The 19,965-nt window shown below is 44.7% G+C and overlaps 1 protein-coding gene and 1 pseudogene across 1 annotated transcript in view; one reads left to right on the top strand and one right to left on the bottom strand.

Annotated features, from left to right (window-relative positions):
• LOC132227476 (cytochrome c oxidase subunit 7B2, mitochondrial) overlaps window positions 1–14,011 on the top strand; it is a 98,533-nt gene extending 84,522 nt beyond the window's left edge. Inside the window, exon 3 of the mRNA XM_059682621.1 lies at window positions 13,611–14,011. Within this exon, the coding sequence (XP_059538604.1) occupies window positions 13,658–13,903 (246 nt within the window). The 5' untranslated portion in view covers window positions 13,611–13,657 and the 3' untranslated portion in view covers window positions 13,904–14,011. The remainder of the gene's footprint in view (window positions 1–13,610) is intronic.
• Window positions 14,012–14,396: 385 nt separating this feature from the next.
• LOC132227480 (small ribosomal subunit protein eS12-like) lies at window positions 14,397–14,822 on the bottom strand (annotated as a pseudogene).
• Window positions 14,823–19,965: the final 5,143 nt, after the last annotated feature.

Genomic DNA, 19,965 nt, shown 5'->3' on the forward strand with positions numbered 1-19,965 from the left:
TAACAAAAGCCTTACTCATAAAGGTTTTATTTTCAGCTATATTTTGAGCAGAGTTAAGGAGGAGAGGGAGAGTCCAAGTTAGAAATGAAAACTGAGATTTCAGAAAAAAATAAAATTATTTGCAGCACTAAATATTTCAATCTGAATATGGAATTTGGTAAAAATTACCTTCTGGAGTAGACCTTTACTATCCTAATTCCTGGTTGGAAAAAGCAAACAATTTTCATGAAAAAATTAGAAATACTTGATACGTGTCTTTCGAAATTAAAATATCTTGGATATCTAAAAGTTAATAAACATTTTCATTTTAAACACTGATACATAAATGTGTCAGTGGCATACTTAGATTAAAGGCAGAAATGACTTGTACATTTTCAATTAAGATTTAAATGAAAGTTTCAAATTCTGCAATTAGAGGTCATTGATGCAAATGTAATGACCACTGGAGAATCATGCAATCTTTCTATTCATAGAGCGTTTAATGAATAAAGGCAGGTGTGGGGAGGAGCGAAATGTCTGCACAAATATTAGGAAGGCAGAAGTTAGAATCATATAATGAAGGCTAGAGTTAATTGCTACTATGAGTGTTGTTACCACTCTATACTCCTGGAGTTATATGTTGAAAGTCCCCATAAGGAAGCACTTAGTCTGTAAAAAATACATCCTGGAACTATTAAACCTTTGGAAAAGAGTACAATCATGTAACATCATTGAGAACAAGGAGACAGACACGCTTTGGTATTCCCCAAAGTGTGTTCTGGAAAATACTAATATGGAGATATGCCCCGGTGTGTGCGTGTTAAGTATGGCATGTTCAACTAATTTTGGAAAGCACTATACACCACCCCTCTCAGAGAATCACTGGGAATATTAGCATGAAGAGGTCTGGGAAATATTTCAATAAAGAATTATTTCACAGTGTTACCTGCATATTTCGCCATCTTGGATGAAATTGAACTCCCCTCTTTCCCCCAGGGCACAATTTCTGAATCTTTATTTACTTGTCCATTTGAGGTAGCATTTTTAAAAAATGTATCTTTATAATTGAAAGTTTTACAGATGTCCCCTTTTTCCACATTGACCCCTTCCACCTCTCACCCCCTCCCAGGCCTTCACCACACTGTTGTTTGTATCCATGGGGATGCATATATGCATATAAGTTACTTCCCACCCCTCTCCTTCCTTTCCTCTGAGATTCCACTGTCTGTTCCATGCTTCTTTGTCTCTGGATCTATTTTTTTCAACAGTTAATTTTATTTATTGGATTCCACATATATGTGAGATCACGTAATACTTGTCTTTCTTTGACTGGCTTATTTCACTTAGCATAATACTCACCAGTTCCTCCATGCTGTGTCTAAGGGTAAGAGATCCTTCTTTTTTACAGTTGCATAGTATCCCATGGTGTAAATGTACCACAGCATTTTTATCCACTCATCTACTTTTGGGCATTTGGGCTGTTTACATATCTTAGCTATTGTAAATAGTGCTGCTATGACCGTAGGGTGCATATATTCTTTCTGATTGGTGTTCGGGATTGTTAGGATATATTTCTAGGAGTTTGATCACTGGATCAAATGGGAGTTCCATATTTAATTTTTTGAGGAAACTCCATACTGTTTCCCACAGTGGCTGCACCAGTCTGCATTCCCACCAGCAGTGTATCAGGGTTCCCTTTTCTCCACATCCTTGCTAGTGCTTATTCTTTATTGATTTATTTAAGATAGCCATGTGGCAGGTGCAAGGTGATACTTCATTGTTCTTTTAATTTGCATCTCTCTGATGATTAATGACTTTGAGCATTTTTTCAGTTGTCTCTTGGCCATTGGTATATCCTCTTTGGAGAAGTGGCTGTTTAGGCCCTTGCCCTTTTTCTAATTGGATTGTCTTATACATCATGTTCATGGGTTGGAATAATTAACATCATCAAAATGTCCATACTGCCCACAGCAATCTATAGATTTAATGCAATCCCTATTAAAATACCAATGGCATATTTCACAGATCTAGAACAAATATTCCACAAATTCATATGGAACCAAAAATGACTCCAAATAGCCGCAGTAATCTTGAGAAAGAAGAACAAAGTTGGAGGGATCACAATACCATATATCAAGTTATATTACAAAGCCAGTGAAATAAAAACAACCTGGTACTGGCACAAGAACAGGCATATAGATCAATGGAACAGAACAGAGAACCCAGAAATCAACCCAAGCTCAATTAATATTTGACAAAGGAGGCATGAGCATACAGTGTAGTAAAAACAGTCTCTTAAATAAATGGTGTTGAGGAAATTGGATAGGTATATGCTAAAAAATGAAACTAGACCATCCACTTATACCATACAGAAGAATAAACTCAAAGTGGATAAAGACTTAAATATAAGTTGTGAAACCATAAAAATTCTAGAAGAAGCCATAGGCAGCAAAATCTCAGACATCTCTCATAGCAATATGTTTGCAGATACATCTCCCAGGACAAGAGAAACTAAGGAGAAAATAAACAAATGGGACTATATCAAAATTAAAAGCTTTGAACAGCAAAAGAAACCATCAACAAAATGAAAAGGGAGCCCAGTGTATGGGAGAACATATTTGGCAATGATACATGTGCTAAGGAGTTAATTTCTAAAATATATAAAGAACTCATAAAACTTAACAAAAGGAAGACAAAGAATCCAATTGAAGCCCCTTTTTAAAGAAAACACCCATTAAGACCAAATGGAACTGGTAAAGTAGGCAGATGTTTGGGGAAATACTGATATAAGATCACTTTACAAGTGGAATGAGTGTCAAGCTAGCAAGGCTAAAAGTAAATTATGTATTTCAGCCACTGCAATGGAATAACCTTCTTTTAAAGTTAATATATCAGGTTCTTGAGAATTTCATTGGCATGAGGTGGATTCTCAGAGGCTGTCAACCATTCGGTGCCTATGCAAGAGAAATGAGGTCTGGCTGTGCAAAGCCGAGGATTGGATGCAGAAATATGGTGACTGCAGAAATAAGGGACTGGCTCACTTTGAAACCATAATTGGATGAACTGTTCAAGTGCAGGTCCTTATCATTTCTCCTTGGAGCATTTGCAGTATCCCCCGCAATACCTTTCCCACACTCAAATGCCAGAGCAATAGCTAAACCGCAAATCAGACAGTGTAACTCCTATTCCTAATGTTTTCCAATGACTCCATATCATTTTCTGGATACATTTTTTAAAGTTTCTGGAATATATCACAACCATGATCTCTTTCTTTTCCAAAATTAGGTTGGAGAAGATGTTATGCATTTATCCAGATATTTTGACTTGCTGAATTCACTGAAATAGACCCTACTAACAGGACCTGACTATGCAACAATCTATGAGCCACTGAGTGCAGCAAATTTCCTCATAGTGGATGTCGAAGTATTTTCATGTTATCATCTATTTCAAACATTGGAAATTGGTGACCCTGTTATTCCAGTCAATGTATTAATTTTTAGAAAGAGGGCTGTTGTGGTTACTGTCATGAGGAAATTTGCTGGGCTTGCTAATGTTTAATAAAAAACAAAATAAGAATTATTGCACAATAATGCCACTGACTTACAATGTGACAGGGAGAAAAGCCTGTTTTGTTCTTTTACACATAGCTATCAGAAAGAGGGAAATAGTATAGCTGAAAGCACATTGTGACTGAAGGAAATATAGTGGATACTTAATGAGTGAACCACATTCATATAAGAAGATCTGTACGAGGAACTGCCTGAATGAGCGCTGTGATCATTCCCAGGATGGAGATTGTTGAATACCTTCAGTGTTCTACACAGGATGGAAACAGTCTCTGTTCATTTAGACTTTCAGTGCGAAGAATATGAGGGAGAGGACATACCTCTATCCCATCATTCTTCAGGCAACATTTGCCATTTGAGGACATTAAGTCACAAAGTGTCCACTTTGTTATTTCTCCCTCCTGGCATAACACTTCATTGCTGTAATCTGCCTTTTTATTTGTTCAGGTAGCATATATTTATGTGACTTTTTAGGCTTAATAAAGTGACATAATACCCAGCCTTAAGCACATGGCCACACCACCCGTCATTTCAGTGACTCAGGAGATGATGCCAATACATATGAAATAGACCCATTGTTCAGCATTTCCACCAGCAGCATTGCTTCTTGCAGGGCTTCCGTATTTCCTGTTAGGAAAGGCAGAAGGCTTAAGTAGTCCTGGTACGAGACAGTTTGCACTGTGTACACTTTGTCCCTTCTAGGGCAGCAAAGTCTTCTGAGAAATACATTCATGAATGGAAGACAGTGCAGGTTATGTGCGTTTTCATTTCAAGAAGATTGCCTTTTTATTGTTTCTGATTTTGTGCTGATATTCTGAAGCTGTAAAAAGAAGGGTAGAAATAAAAGGAGGTGGAAATGAAGGTGTTAACAGTTGAGTTAGCTGGCATAGAAGCCTTTGCTTCCAGAGTGCATCATTCACTATATAGCCAAATACCAGTAACACTAGTGCTTTTACTGTTTGTAAATGTTGCCAAATGTTTCTGTTGACCAGCTTATTCCCAGGCGGTCTCTATAACTCTTTCAGGTCACTCAGGTACTGCTTTCTAAATTACCATGGTGGTGAATTCAATTACTACTGTACTTTTTCAGTGGCCTAAAAGAATGAATGCCTTCCTAAAATGTTTTTCTCTTTGGAAAGGTCTAGAGTGTTAGAGTCAGATAGGACCTCAGAGATTATCTGATTCAGTGTCTCATAAACTTTTCTGATGACAGGATTCTCCTGAGAACTTGTTTTAAAAAATACAGATTCTCTGGCTACTTCCTTGGATACTCCGTTACAGTAAGTTTGTCATGAAGCCCAGGGATCTACCTTCTGTAAACAAAGATGTCAGATGACCCAGAGCCAGGCAGGTTTGGGAAAAGCTAAATTAGTTTCACTTTTTTTCGTTCGTTTGTTTTATGGGTGAGGAAGCAGATGCCCTGATAGATTAGGCAATTAATCTAAATGATACTGCAAAACATTTTTTTTTAATTGAGATTAGTTTAGGAAAAACATTGATGGCAACCTTTATGCATCCATCACAGGGAAAGAGAGAGTGCATTTTCTTAGAGTTTAAGCCTTCTGTATTTTATAGAACAAAGTCCTTTTAAAGATTGCGGGGAAAATGACAGAGAACACAGCTCTGTGTATAACAATTGTTCTTAACCAGGGATGAATTTGCTCCCTGGTGACATCTGGCAATGTCTGTAGATACATTTTTAATGTCACAACTGAGGGAGTTAGGTACTACTGGTATGTAATATATAGAAGCAGGGATGGCACTAAACACCCTGCACTGACAGGACATACTGCCGGGAGCCGGTCCATCCTTGCTGTTTCAAGGGACCTGGCATTTATGGCATACGGTTCTGAATATGTTTGCTCACCTTCTTGGCGCTGTGTTTTAACCAAGGTCACCTCTCCGAGAAAGGTTGAATCCCCAGGTAGGGATTTTCCCCTGAAGTTAGGGAGGGAATAAAACCCCTCAACTAAGTGCCAGGCGGGTAATTAATCACTTTAACTACGAACAATCATGCTTAAGCTACATAATCTTTACTCCCTGGAATGGAGATAAGAAACACCCTAACCTTTGTAATAGAGATTGATAGGATTGGAATCAACTGGTATAAATACAGATGTAACGAGACAGAACTTACAAGAGAATTAAGAAGACAGAACCTACACAGAACATTCTCTAGAGACAGAAGAACTTCGCTGGAGAGAACATGGCAAAAGATCCTGGACAGAAACTGGCCTCAGAACCTAGAGACAGAACCTAGCGAGAGAACATGGCAAAAGATCCTGGACTGAACCTAACTACAGAAATTGGCAAGAGAACCTGACTAGAACCTGGTGACCAAACATGGCTGGAGATCTCAGACAGAACCTGGCTGGAGAACCAGCAGAACCTCTCTGGAGATCGAGACCAGAACTTGGCTGGAGATCCTGGCTAGGCTGCTGATCAACTGAATGCTGTCTCCGTGTCATTCCTTCTTCGCCGACTCCGTCTACGCCTTTGGGAACCCCTGGACCTGCTGGGGTTGGACCCCGGCAACATACCACCACAGCAAAGAACTACTTGGAGCAAAATGTCCGTAGTGTCCATGGCGAGGCATGCAAAGTCCTAATGTGTGCCCTTTCCTCATCCCTCTAGGCTTGTCCCTGGGCATTGCTGCCTCAGCTCTGACCACCCAATACTAGTGGCCTTACTAGGGGGCCCTGTCCCACTCCAATTCAGCTCTCTTGAGTTTTTGCTTTTGCCACAATATCTACATATTTTCCTCCAATGTTGTATTTTCAATTTCTTTTTTTCTTTTCTCTTTTTAATAACATATATTGGGGCGACATTGGTGAAGAAGATTGTATAGATTACAGCTGTGCATTTCTAAGATACATGATCTGTATATTGCATTGTGTGCCCACCACTCGGCATCTGGGTTTTCAAAAAGTCACTTTGTTCATTAGATTTCACATACGAGTGAGATCATGTGATACATATCTTTCTCTGACTGGCTTATTTCGGTTAGCATAATACTCTCCTGGTCCATGCTGTTGCAAATGATAAGAGTTATTTCTTTCTTATAGCTGTGTAGTATTCCATTGTGTAAATGTACCACATCTTTTTATCCACTCATCTGCTGGTGGTTACTTGGACTATTTCCAAATCTTAGCTATTGTAAATTGTGCTGCTATGAACATAGGGGTGTGCTAGAGGAGGTCAGTGGGGAGTGGAGGGGCATATTTAGTACTTTCAACAATAAAGATTTTAAAGTAAAATAAAAAGACACTTTGGTGCAAAAAGTGTAGGTAATTAGTACTATTACTTGTTTTTGTAAATTAAAAGTATATATTATGTCAAATCTGCAAAAAAACATTTTTGGTATGCCCCATAATTTATTTTTATATATTTACTAGAGGCCCAGTTCGTGAATTCGTGCACGGGTGGGATCTGGCCAGCCTGGCTCCAATTGGGGGGGGATCAGGACTGGGCCTGTCGGGAGGAGGAGATGGCGGGAGGTTGGCGGGCTGGCCCACCCCAATTGGGGCCACTCAGGGCCAGGCCGGCTGGGGGGAGGGGCCACAGGCAATTGTTTGGTGAGCCCTGCCCATGATTGAAGTGCAGAGGACTGATTGGGGGTGGAGCAAGACATGGGGAGGGGCTGTGGGTGGTGGGCCAGCCGGCTCTGCCCCCAAATGGAGTGGGGGGGCCGATAGGGGGTAAGTGACTGGGGAAGGGGCAATGGGTGGTTGGCCAGCTGGCCTCACCCCTGATTGGGCAGGTTTGCTGGCCTCAGTGGGCATCATCTCACCTTCAACCTATTCTCTGACCGGTCGTTACAGCGTTCTGGTCGCTGGCTTTTTATATACTAGAGCGGCCTGGTGCATAAAAATTTGTGCACTCGGGGGGTGGGGGGTCCTTCAGCCCAGCCTGCGCCCATTCACAGTCCAGAACCCCTTGGGAGATGTCTACCTGTCGACTTAGGCCCACTCCCCCGGGGATCAGGCCTAAGCTTGCAGTCAGACATCCTTCTGGCAGCCAGGGAGCCCTCTGGGGATGTCCGACCAAAGGTTTAGGCCCACAAGGGATTGGGTCTAAACCGTTAGTTGGACATTCTTAGTGCTGCCACGGAGGTGGGAGAGGCTCCTGCCACCACCACTGCGCTGGCCAGCCATGAGCCAGCTTCTGGCTGAGTGGCACTCCCCATATGGAAGTGCACTGACCACCAGGGGGCAGCTCCTGCATTGAGCGTCTTCCCCCTGGTGGCCAGTGCACATCATAGCAACCAGTCATTCTGCCGTTCAGTCAAGGTGCATATAGTATTAGCTTTTTATTACTATTACTAGAGGCCCGGTGCACAAAAATTTGTGCACTCGGGAGGGTGGAGGGGGGTCCCTCAACCCGGCCTGTGCCCTCTCGCAGCCTGGGACCCCTCGGGAGATAATGACCTGCTGGCTTAGGCCTGCTCCCGGGTGGCAGAGGGCAGGCCCAATCCCTAGGTGCAGCCCCTGGTCGGGCTCAGAGCAGGGCTGATTGGGGAGTTGGGGCACCACCCCCTGTCATACACAGAGCAGGGCGATCTGGAGGTTGTGATTCCACCTTCAGTCATGCTCAGGGTAGAGCCGATTGGGGGGTTGGGGCACCATCCCCTGTCACACTCAAGGCAGGGTCGATGGGGAGGTTGCGGCGCCACCCCCTGTCATGCACAGAGCAGGACCAATCAGGGGGTTGGGGCATTTCCCCCTGTCACTCACAGAGCAGGGCCCATCAGGGGGGTTGGGGCTCTGTACCCTGTCACTCACAGAGCAGGGCCCATCAGGGGGTTGGGGCGCCGCCCTCTATCACCCACAGAGCAGGGCCGATCAGGGGTTTGGGGTGCTGCCACTCTCACACTCAGGGCAGGGCCGATGGGGAGGTTATGGCTCTACCCCGTCACACAAAGAGCAGGGCCCGTGGGGGGAGGGGGGGTTGGGGTGCCACATCCTGTCACACACAGGGCAGGGCCGATCAGGGGGTTGGGGCGCCGCACCCTGTCACACACAGAGCCGCAGGGCGATCAGGGGGTTTGGGCGCTGCCCCCTGTCACACTGATCCCGGTGCCGGGAGGCCTCGTGGCTCCGCTGATCCCGGTGCTGGGAGGCATATTACCCTTTTACTATATAGGGTAGAGGCCTGGTGCATGGGTGGGTGCTGGCTGGTTTGCCCTGAAGGGTGTCCTGGATCAGGGTGGGGGTCCCCACTGGGGTGCCTGGCCAGCCTGGGTGAGGGGATGATGGCTGTTTGCAGCTGGTCACACATCCTTCAGGGTGGGGGTCCCCACTGGGGTGCCTGGCCAGCCTGGGTGAGGGGATGATGGCTGTTTGCAGCTGGTCACACACCCTTCAGGGTGGGGGGGTCCCCACTGGGGTGCCTGGCCAGTCTGGGTGAGGGGCTGAGGGCTGTTTTCAGGCTGGGGGTGACTGAAGCTCCCAACTGCTCCTTTTTTTCTTTTTTTCTTTTTTATTCTGGGCCAGCTTTAGCTTTGAGGCTTGGCTCCAGCTCTTAGGCCTCCGCACAGCTGAAAGTAGGTTTCTGGCCTTTGCTTACAATGTTGCGATACTGCTGGCTGAAGCCCGGCAGGTTTCTGGGGTTGTGTTTAGCTTCTATGTTTGTTACATAGTTGCTTGCAGCTCAGAGGCCTGCAGCGGCAGGCGGGGAACGTTGGAGTCCTCCGTCACTGAAGCAAGCAAGCCTCATGTTAGTTTCAAGCTGCAATCTTGGCTGACAGTTAATTTGCATATCACCCTGACTAGCCAATGGGATGGGTAGCGGTCGTACGCCAATTACCATGTTTCTCTTTTATTAGACTAGATTAGACTAGATATAGGATGTCCCTATTTCCCCCCTTTTGTCCCCTCTACCCAGCTCTTGCCACCCACTTCTTTCTGGCCATCACCATACTGTTGTCTGTGTCCATGGGTTGTGCATATATTTTCTTTGACCAATCCCTTCTTTAAATTCACTTCTTTAAGTTTTTATTTTCAGATAAGTGCTTATAACTGCACTATTATATATTTTCTATTATATCATTTAGAATTAAGATATTTTTTAATTGAATCCTTGTAAATTTTAGCACAATTTAATAAATTATGCTAGAAGCAATTAGGAGATTTTTCATGTAATGCATACACATTTCAATTAATATTTTATTAATTTTTAATTTTTTAATATTTTAATTTGAATTAATCTCATACATGTAAAAAAACTATAAAATACTACGGCATATTATATGTACCCTTCACCCAATTTCTTAGGTGTTAATAATTTAAACATAACCATTATACAACTAATAAAATTTGGAATATATTTTTCTTATAATCTCTTTAATGTTACTTAATCCATTTACTTTGTTTTTGTTAATCTTCACCCAAGGATATTTTTTCATTGAATTTTAGAGAGAGTGAAGGGAAAGGGAGAGAGACATTGATTGGTTGCCTCCTGCACATGCTTTGATAGGGACTGGGGATCAAGCCAACAACTGAGGTACATGCCCTTGACTGGAATTGAACCTGGGACCCTTCAGTCCACGGGCTAATGCTCTATCCACTGAGCAAAACAGGCTGCAGCTTAATTCATTTACTTTTAATCTATATGTGTCTTTATATTTAAAGTGGGTTTTGTTTTTGATTCACCCTCATAATTTGTCTTTTAATTGGTGCATTTATGCCACTGACTTTCAGAGTGCTTACTGATAAAATTACTGCCATATCAGGTGGCTGCTGGGGCTTCTGGGGCCAGCCTTCCCTGGATGGCAGCTCGCTGGCGGCTTGCGCTTTCCCGCCGTGCCTACAGTATGCAAATTAGCCTCCATCTTTGTTGGTGGTTAATTTGCATATCATGCTGATTAGCCAATGGGAGGTGTAGCGAAGGCGGTCAATTACCATGTTTGTCTATTATTAGATAGGATAGATTGCATTAAATGCTTTTTATTATGATAAAATGTGTCTTGCCTAGGTCTCATTTTCTCTAAACCTATTGCTGGAGTCCCAGGTTGAAATGTACTTTTCATATCTGGCCTTATATCCTCCCCTAGGACAGTGGATCCATTTATTTCCTCATTCTATCATAAGCTTCTCAGGAGTAGGCATGGTATCCTTGCCCCCAGACCAGGCCCTGATACACAGTAGCCACTCAATAAATATATAGTAAACTGAACTGAACCATTTTCAAATAAAGGGTCATCTGTGGTAACCACACTAGAGTTGTTTGTTTCCAGCACTCAGAATTAAATATGCTTTAAAACATGACATACGTGAAAAATGTACCAGATTTAGAATCAAAGGACTTGATTGAGTTCACATCTTGTCCTATCATCTGTTCTTCTGTTTGAAGTGCAGGTAAATAATTCCCATTTCACACCATTTTTGCAGATGTGGAAAATTCTGGCTTATATTCAATAAGTATTAGTTTCCTTTCTGTACTACTGCTTTACTTCTTTTTATGACCTTTAGTGATTTGAAATGATTATTGTTACTAGTGAAACTTCAAATCTATATATACCTCCTTATCCCAGTTAAATTGAGGTCTAGTATTAGTTATTTTTCCTGAACTGAACTTCAAAATTACTATATAAAATAGATAACACAGTCTTTCCTTTTCATCCTCATAGGTTACTCTGCTCCCTTGAACTGTTTATATTCAGAACATATTTCTTTTCTTTTATTGCCACAGGCATGAGAGGACCTTTACTTTGTTCATATTATTTAAAGAAATCTGTCTTCTGCCATCTTTTTATAGTTTGTTTTCACCAGAAAGCATCTACTTTAAGAAATACTTTCTTTGCCTGCATTTTATTATTCCACTATATGTCCCTTTTTAATGCTTTTGTATGGATATTAGAACCTGTTGCTTGAGTTCTTTTGGTAATAGGCTTAGGGCTCTGCAGTAACACAAAATTTAGTGTAGAAGTAAGTCATGTGGAGTTCAGCAGTACTCTCTAATCAGTGGGTTCCAAGCTCTTAAGTGTGTATTATAAACAAAAGTATATATAAGTAATATAGAAAAGCAACTGAGACAGATAGAGCTGATGCTGACAAGGAAAAAGGAATGAAACGCCTACATTTTGTTTATTGTATAATGAAATGGCAACTACAGACTATATAGAAAGAGTTCTTAGAGGAAAATTCTAAGGATTGAGCATTTATCGGTATGAGAAAACTCAGGCTAGATGGAAAAGAAAAGCTGCTCAGATGTGGGAATAGCCAGAGGATGAACTGAGCTACAAACGGATGTGATCAATGTCACTAGAGACAAAGTATCTGAGTTTCAACTTAACATTGTGAGGATGGGAATAATGAAATCAATTTGTCATAAAGTAGCAGGCATGAGTCAGTGACTCATAAGAGATCCCTGTTATCACACATTATTGTTTGGTTATGTGCCTCCCTAAAGACTGGAAGTGAAGTGTGCCACAGTGCTTTTGTATTGGATTCAGGCTGCACCTTCATACCCTGACCCATCTCACCTTCAACCTGTTCTCTGAATTCAATACAAATTAAAACCTTGGAGACTTTTGGTGGAGAGATTCATGACTAACAGGAAAAACACTCTGAATATTTGGAACCTCAGAAAAAATGCATTTTGTTTTTGCCCTGTATTTCACAATCATGAATACACTTACATTTTGGTGGAAATAAAAGAGAACCTTAGGGTCTTGTTTCCTAAGTTGGAAATAAAGTCATTTGAGTTGGCAAATCTTGGTAAACAGTTAAAATACTGATCTTGGGCCCTTTTGTATCCATGTTGCTTGCATTTGGGCTACAGTTAGCTTCTGTCATTACTAGAGACGGAACACTGTTTGACAGTTTGCACAAAGAAGAGAAATAGAACTCCTTCATATGTTTCTGCTTCTAGATCTCTCAGTATAACTATTTTAAAAATAAAATAAATAGGGCTCTTATGACATGTACATTTGATTTCATGGTTTTTAACTTGTTATCAAGTTTAGATTTTTATGAGGATACCAATACTTACATTTCACATTGGTTCAAAAAAGTTTTTCTATGCTTTTGTCAGCCACTGTGTATGTAAAGCTAGACCTCTTGCTCTTGAAGACCTTGCAGTCTACTGGAGGAAAATATGAAGATAATTCCTCAAAAGAATGACAAGAAAAGCCACAGGCTAGGAGAAAATATTTGTGAAAAACATCTCTGTTTAAGGACTACTATGTAGGTTCATTGATTGTAATAAATGTGCTACTCTGGCACAAGAGGGTGAAGCTATGCATATGTGGAGTCATTGTATACGTGGAGACTTTGTACTACCCACTCAATTTTGCTTTGAACCCAAAACTGCTCTAAAAAACAAAGCCTTTAAAAATAATAAAGCCAGTGAATCATACTGTGGGAGAGGGATTTTAAGAAGAGTAGTAGTGAAGAAAAGAGGCAGCTTATCCTAGGGAGGTTTTGGAGAAGACTTCCCAGAAGGCACGACTTTTAGAATGGGCTTTAAAGTATAAGTAGAGTTTTACTTCTAGGAAGGTGCATGGAGGAATTACAGGTGTAGAAGGAGATGGAAGGAAGAGAAGAAGGAGGTTAATAGGAAGGGAGAAAAGGAACAGATGAAGGAGGACATACTCTGTGAATGGCCTGTAATTTCAAATGAAATTAGTTTGTTGTAAACATAGGCATGTCATTGGACTAGTGGGGCAAGTTGGGAATTTTAGTCCTTTTATCAGCCATGCTGATGAGTTTGGAGTCTCTCTCTGGAACAAGCCATTGGCTGTTTGCAAAGAATAGAAAAACTAATATCTATTGTGTGCTTACTATGTGGTTGTTTTTGTTAAGGATTATCACATGTAATCCTCACAATACCCCCTGAAGTTGAACATTATTGTCTCAGTTTGCCATTGAAGAAACGAAGGCAAAGAGAGGTTAAATAACTGCGCCAGCTCACAGTTAATCAGGGGCAGAGCTGAGACTCAAATCTGGACATCATGATGTCAAAACTCACATGACCAGCACACTTGAGAGGTGCTGTGGGAGAAACATTCAAAGAGAGAGTAAATGAATGCAGATCAGATGTCATTGTTCAATGTTTGTTTTTCAGGTGTCTACAAGGAAATAGCCCAGCGGCTGCAATCCCATCACACCTTCATGATGTTTCCCTTGGCTAGAAATATATTGAGAAGTGTCAAGATTCGAAGCTTTCAGCAAATAAGGGCAAGACAGAGCCACAAGAAACACTCCCCAGATTTCCATGACAAATATGGTGACACTATACTAGCCAGTGGCTCCATTTTCTGTGTTGTTGCATGGTTATTTACAGCTACACAGATTGGAATAGTATGGAACCTGTCCCCTGTTGGCAGAGTCACTCCAAAAGAATGGAATGATAAGTAACCATCACAGTTACTGTAACACAGAATTGTCTCAAAATCGACCTTTCATTTAAGCACTCTGCTGCTCATTTAAATGTAGCATAATTTAAAAATTAAAATATATTGAAACCTTTAAAGCCATTGAAAGTAGTTACTATAATGCCTGGAAACATGGTTGTAAGAGTGGATATAGATTATAGGGAATTAGGAATAACAAATATTTGAAAGGAGAATTAATAAAGCATCTGTGCTTCTGGCTTAATGATTTACACTAGGTACCCTCAGTGGATATATACACATATGTACCCTAGGAATAGTCTGGCAAATCCTGTTGAAACTTTCTTAAAACATATTCACAATCTGACCATTTAACATCCTTCAGCTTTCTCTCCCTGATATGAACCACCACACTCTCCGTGGGATTATTATAAAAACTTTCTAGCTGGTCTCCTTACGTCTACACTGATGTCCCCCCAAGCCTGACCCCTCTGCTCTGCCATACATAATCATTTTTTTTAAACAAAGGCCAAGTTTATTTGTTCATTTCTGGCATTTGAAGTATTTCTCGATGACATCCTTTGCTTGAGACTCTTTGCCATAGTCCTTAACCACCACGCAACTGCAACCAACCACTTTATGGGATTTTCCCTCTCTGTTGATTTTACGGAGGCCTACCCATTCCCCTAGTTTCTTGTTGTCATCAACCTTAATTAAGTTGATTTGGTGTTCAGCACAAAGAGCCTCCACCAACTTCACGTACATAGGCTCATCATAGGTGGATGCAAGTACACAAAGGTGGGCTTGGAGCTTTAAGGCTTTGGCAGCTTCACGAATTCCGTGCGTGCGAGGCCATCGTGGATGAGGGAGGTCTTCAGCACCTCGTGCAAAGCAGTATTAACGTCCATTACACCTCCACCAGCAATGCCTTCCTCTGCCATGGTGGCGGGGTTATGGGTGGAGCCAAACTCCGCGGCCACGGCGGCAGGGAAAGAGACCCATAATCATTTTTAAGCACAGTAGCCAGAACAATCATTTAAAAACATGATATCACTCCTTTTCTCAAAACTCAATGACTTTTAAAGATATATATATACTAGAGGCCTAATGAATGAAATTCATGCATGGGAAGGGGGTCCCTCCGCCTGGCCTGCACCCTCTCCAATGTGGGACCCCTCCTGCAGTGATTGGGCCTAAACCGGCAGTCGGACATCCTCTCGCAATCCAGGATCGCTGGCTCCTAACTGCTCACCTGCCTGCTGGCCTGATTGCCCCTAACCGCCTCTGCCTGCCAGCCTGATCACCCCCTAACTGCTCCCCTACCAGCCTGATCGCCCCCTAAATGCTCCCCTGCCAGCCTGATTGCCCTCTAACTGCTCCCCTGTCGGCCTGATGGCCCCTAACTGCCTCTGTCTGCTGGCCTGGTTGCCCCCTAACTGCTCCCCCCCGCCAGCCTGATCGCCCCCTAACTGCCCCGCCACCCCCCCCCCCGTCAGCCTGATCACCCCTAACCTCCTCTGCCTTGGTCCCCACCACTGTGGCTTTGTCTGGAAGATGTCTGGTCTAATTAGCATATTACCCTTGTATTAGTACACTAGTAGCCCGGTGCATGAAGTTCATGCATTGGTGTAGGGGGGAAAGGGGCCCCTCAGTCTGGCCTTCACCCTCTCCAATCTGAGACCCCTCGGAATGTCCAACTGCCTGTTTGTGCCCACACTTTTAACAGATAACAGCTCCATTGTTGTTTCTTTCTTATGCTTAAAACCATTGGAATTAGTAGGTATTCAAAGTGTGTATACATTTTGGGGGGACACCCTGTATATCTCTAGTCAGCAGTGAAAGAAACCAACAGCAGATTTGGAACCCCCAGACAGGGAACCTCGCTCACTCCCCACGTCTCCCCACTTCACTTTCCACCTTCGTGGGCAGCAGGAGAATCAACGTTTTCTCTCATTAATTCGGAAAAGCACGTCCTGTCACCCGCTGCCCGGCAGGAGTGCGCTAGGCCCCAAACAAGTGAGGCTCAGTCAGGGCAGCCTTCGCTCATGGGTGCTGGCACCCAAAGTGCACATTCCTCTACAGTCACCCCGACTATCCCACTGTTTCACTGAGAGGACAGAATTCCTCTCTGCCTCTGGGTTCTTGATCTTGAACGCTGACCGAAGGCACCTCAGCAAGGGCCGCCCGCGCCCACCAGGTGTGTCTGTCTGCATCTGCTCCCACCTCAGCACCTGCATTAACCCCCTAGAAGTGATCTCGTAGCTGCACTGGCCTCTGGGAACAGAGCATCACCACTCCGCCCTCTCACTGTCATCTCACAGGCGCCCACCCTCAGCACCCAGAACACCCAGACACTCTCCAAAGGACGTGAGCGCATCAGAGGGAATGTGTGCACATCCTGTGGGGGTGTTAGGCATGCTGGGTTGATGGAAGTGCGGTGGAGAGGCGGGGGGAACTTGTGCACGCCTTGGTTTGCAACCGTTGCAGGCGCGGAAGGGTGACAGTGTGCTGGGGGATGTTCGCACGCCAGGAAGGGATGTGCACACCTGAGGCCTCTGGCTTTGCAGATCCGCAAACCACTGTGGTGCAGCCAGGAGGACGTCAGTCTGGCCCGCCACGGTGGCTGTCCCTGTGATCCTACACCTTCTGGGCCAGGAGGCAGATCTTACACAGCCACTCCTGGGCGCTGATGGCCTGCAGGCACTACTTCAGCTTAGCCTGCAGGCTCCGCTTGGCATGCTCACAGCTGTCACCACCGCCATGTGGGGAGTACAGGCTGCCCTCCGCCGGCCTGCCTCCCCTGTCCAGAGACTCTCTGTGCTGTTCACCTGCCCAGAGTGACTGGGGCTGGGTGGAAGCCAGGCGTCCTGCCCTGCCCAATCCCAGCCAATCTGCCGCTGTGCGAGCTGCCACCCTGCCGGGAAGGGTCACATATCCAGGTCCCGGGACCGTGGACAGCCTCAAGCACTACCCCCCCCCCCCACCTGGCAGGGTCACAGAACCATGTCTTGGTCCCATGGACAGCCTCAAACACTGCCCCCTGCCTGGCAGGGTCACAGATCCGGGTCCCGGGACCATGGTCAGCCTCAAGCACTGACCCCCGCCTGGAAGGTCATGGATCCGGGTCCCAGACCGTGGACAGCCTCAAGCACTGCCCCCCGCCTGGCAGGTCATGGATCCGGGTCCCAGACCGTGGACAGCCTCAAGCACTGCCCACCGCCTGGCAGGTCATGGATCCGGGTCCCAGACCGTGGACAGCCTCAAGCACTGCCCCCCGCCTGGCAGGTCATGGATCCGGGTCCCAGACCGTGGACAGCCTCAAGCACTGTCCCCTGCCTGGCAGGGTCACAGATCCGGGTCCCGGGACCATGGTCAGCCTCAAGCACTGCCCCCCGCCTGGCAGGTCATGGATCCGGGTCCCAGACCGTGGACAGCCTCAAGCACTGTCCCCTGCCTGGCAGGGTCACAGATCCGGGTCCCAGACCGTGGACAGCCTCAAGCACTGTCCCCTGCCTGGCAGGGTCACAGATCCGGGTCCCAGACCGTGGACAGCCTCAAGCATTGCCCCCCGCCTGGCAGGTCATGGATCCGGGTCCCAGACCGTGGACAGCCTCAAGCACTGTCCCCTGCCTGGCAGGGTCACAGATCCGGGTCCCAGACCGTGGACAGCCTCAAGCATTGCCCCCCGCCCAGCAGGGTCACAGATCCGGGTCCCTGGACAGCGGACAGCCTTGCATGCTGCCGCCGCTTTCAGTATGCAAATTAGCCGCCATCTTGTTGCTTCAGTGTGGGGGTCCCGCTTGGGTGCCTGGCCAGCCTGGATAAGGAGATGATGGCTGTTTGCAGCTGGTCACACCCACTTCAGGGTGGGGGTCCCCACTGGGGTGCCTGGCCAGTCTGGATGAGGAGCTGAGGGCCATTTTCAGGCTGGTGGGCGACTAAAGCTCCCAACCTCTCCTTTTTTTCTTTTTTTTTTTTTTTAATTCTGGGATTTATTTACCTTCTATGGCTATCACTGGAGCTGAGAGCCGGCTTTAGCTCTGAGGCTCGGCTGCAGCTCTGAGACCTCGGCTGCTGAAAGCAGGTATCTGGGTTTGTTCTATAATTGAAACAATGTTGCGGTCCTGCTGGCTGAAGCCCGGCTGGCTGAAAGCAGGTTTCTGGGATGGTTTAGCTCCTCTACTTACAACATTGTTTCTTAGAGTGTAAGCTCAGAGGCCGGCAGTGGCAGGTGGGGAACCTTGGCTTCCTCCTTTACTGGAGCAAGCAAGCCTCCTGTTCGCTTCAGCTGCCTGGCTGCCGGACGCCATCTTGGTTGGCAGTTAATTTGCATAACTCGCTGATTAGCCAATGGGAAGGGTAGCGAAGTTATGGTTAATTACCATGTTTCTCTATTATTAGATAGGATATATACTGAGTGGCCAGATTATTATGGCCACCCATCAGTTCTTCATTGGGACACCTTTTGCCTTCAATATTGTGGCGATTCTTGGCATTGACTCCACAAGATGTTGAAATGTGATGCGAGGAATCTAACACCATGCCCAATGAATAGCACTGTCCAGTTCTGTGAGATTTGATGGTTGTGGAACCAGCTGCCTAATGGCTCTTTTAACTTCATCCCACAAATGCTCAATTGGATTGAGATATGGTGATTGTGGGGGCCACCTAAGCAAGGTAAAGTCTCCCTCATGTTCTTGAAACCACTCCTGCACAATACAAGCACCTTGGCATGGCACATTGTCTTTTTGGAAGAAGCCATCTCCATTGGGATACGCCATCAACATGATAGGATGAACCTGATCACAACGATACTTAGGTATGTTGTGCTCTTCAGATGTTGTTCCACACGAATTAAAGGGCCCAAATCATGCCAGGAAAACATGCCCCAAACTATAACACTGCCCCCACCAGCTTGAAGGGCTGTACTCATGCATGTGGGGTGCATGCTTTCATGCTGTTTCCGCCAAATTCTCACTCTGCCATCTGAATGATGCAACTGGAAATGTGATTCATCGGACCACATGACTTTTATCCAGTGCTCGACTGTCCAATCCTTGTGTTCCTGTACGAATTGGAGACGTTTTATCTTGGTAACTGCAGACAGCAAAGGTTCGAACAGGCCTTTGGCTAAATTGCCTACAAACGTCAGGTGGTCATAATCTGGCCACTCCGTGTATATATATATGTATGATTTCAGAGAGGAAAGGAAAGGGGGAGAGAGAGAGAAACGTGAATAATGAAAGAGAATTATTGATCGGTTGCCTCCTGCATGCCTCCCACTAGGGCTCTATCCAGCATCCCGGGCATGTGGCCTGATGGGGAATCGAACCTTGACCTGATTCACAGGTCGTTGCACAGCCACTGAGCTACACTGGCCCGACAAAACCCAGTGACTTTTATTTCACAGCAGAGTTAAAGCTAACATCCTGAGAAAGGTGCACAGGCCACTTAAAATTCTGTACTGTTCATTTCACTCCTGCATCAAAACTTTTCCAATTGCTTTTTCTTGTTTGGGACACTTCCTCCAGATCCTGTATGACTCATGCTCCCTCACACTTTTCAGGGTTTTGTGCACATATATTCTTTTCAGGGAAGGCTTTGACTACCCTTTTAAAACTTGCAACCCCTCCCTGTGCCTCAGTTAGTTAACTGTCATCCCCTGCACCAAAAGGTTGGGGGTTCGATTCCCAGTCGGGGCACATACCTAGGTTGTTGGTTCAATCCCTGGGGGTGTGTATGGGAGGCATCTGATCAGTGTTTCTCTACTGATGTTTCTCTCCCTTCCTCTCCATCTCTCTCTAAAATCAATAAACATATCCTCTTGTGGGCTTTTTTAAAAAAAATTGCAACTCCTACTTAAAACAGGCTTTGTCTATCCTGCTTCCTTGCTTTATTTTTCTCCATAGGAATCATCATCATCTGGCATAAGATATATTTTATTGTTTATTGTCTGTGTGAAAAAACTCCATAAAGCATAGGTTCTGGACTGCTTTTTTTTATAACTTTATTCTTATAACAAAGCCTGATAGATTAGGCCTTCAGTAATTATTAGATGAATTAACGGGTGACTTTAAATAATTCAGG

This window comes from Myotis daubentonii, chromosome 1 (genome assembly GCF_963259705.1).
Source record: "Myotis daubentonii chromosome 1, mMyoDau2.1, whole genome shotgun sequence".
In the NCBI taxonomy this organism is placed as follows: domain Eukaryota; kingdom Metazoa; phylum Chordata; class Mammalia; order Chiroptera; family Vespertilionidae; genus Myotis; species Myotis daubentonii.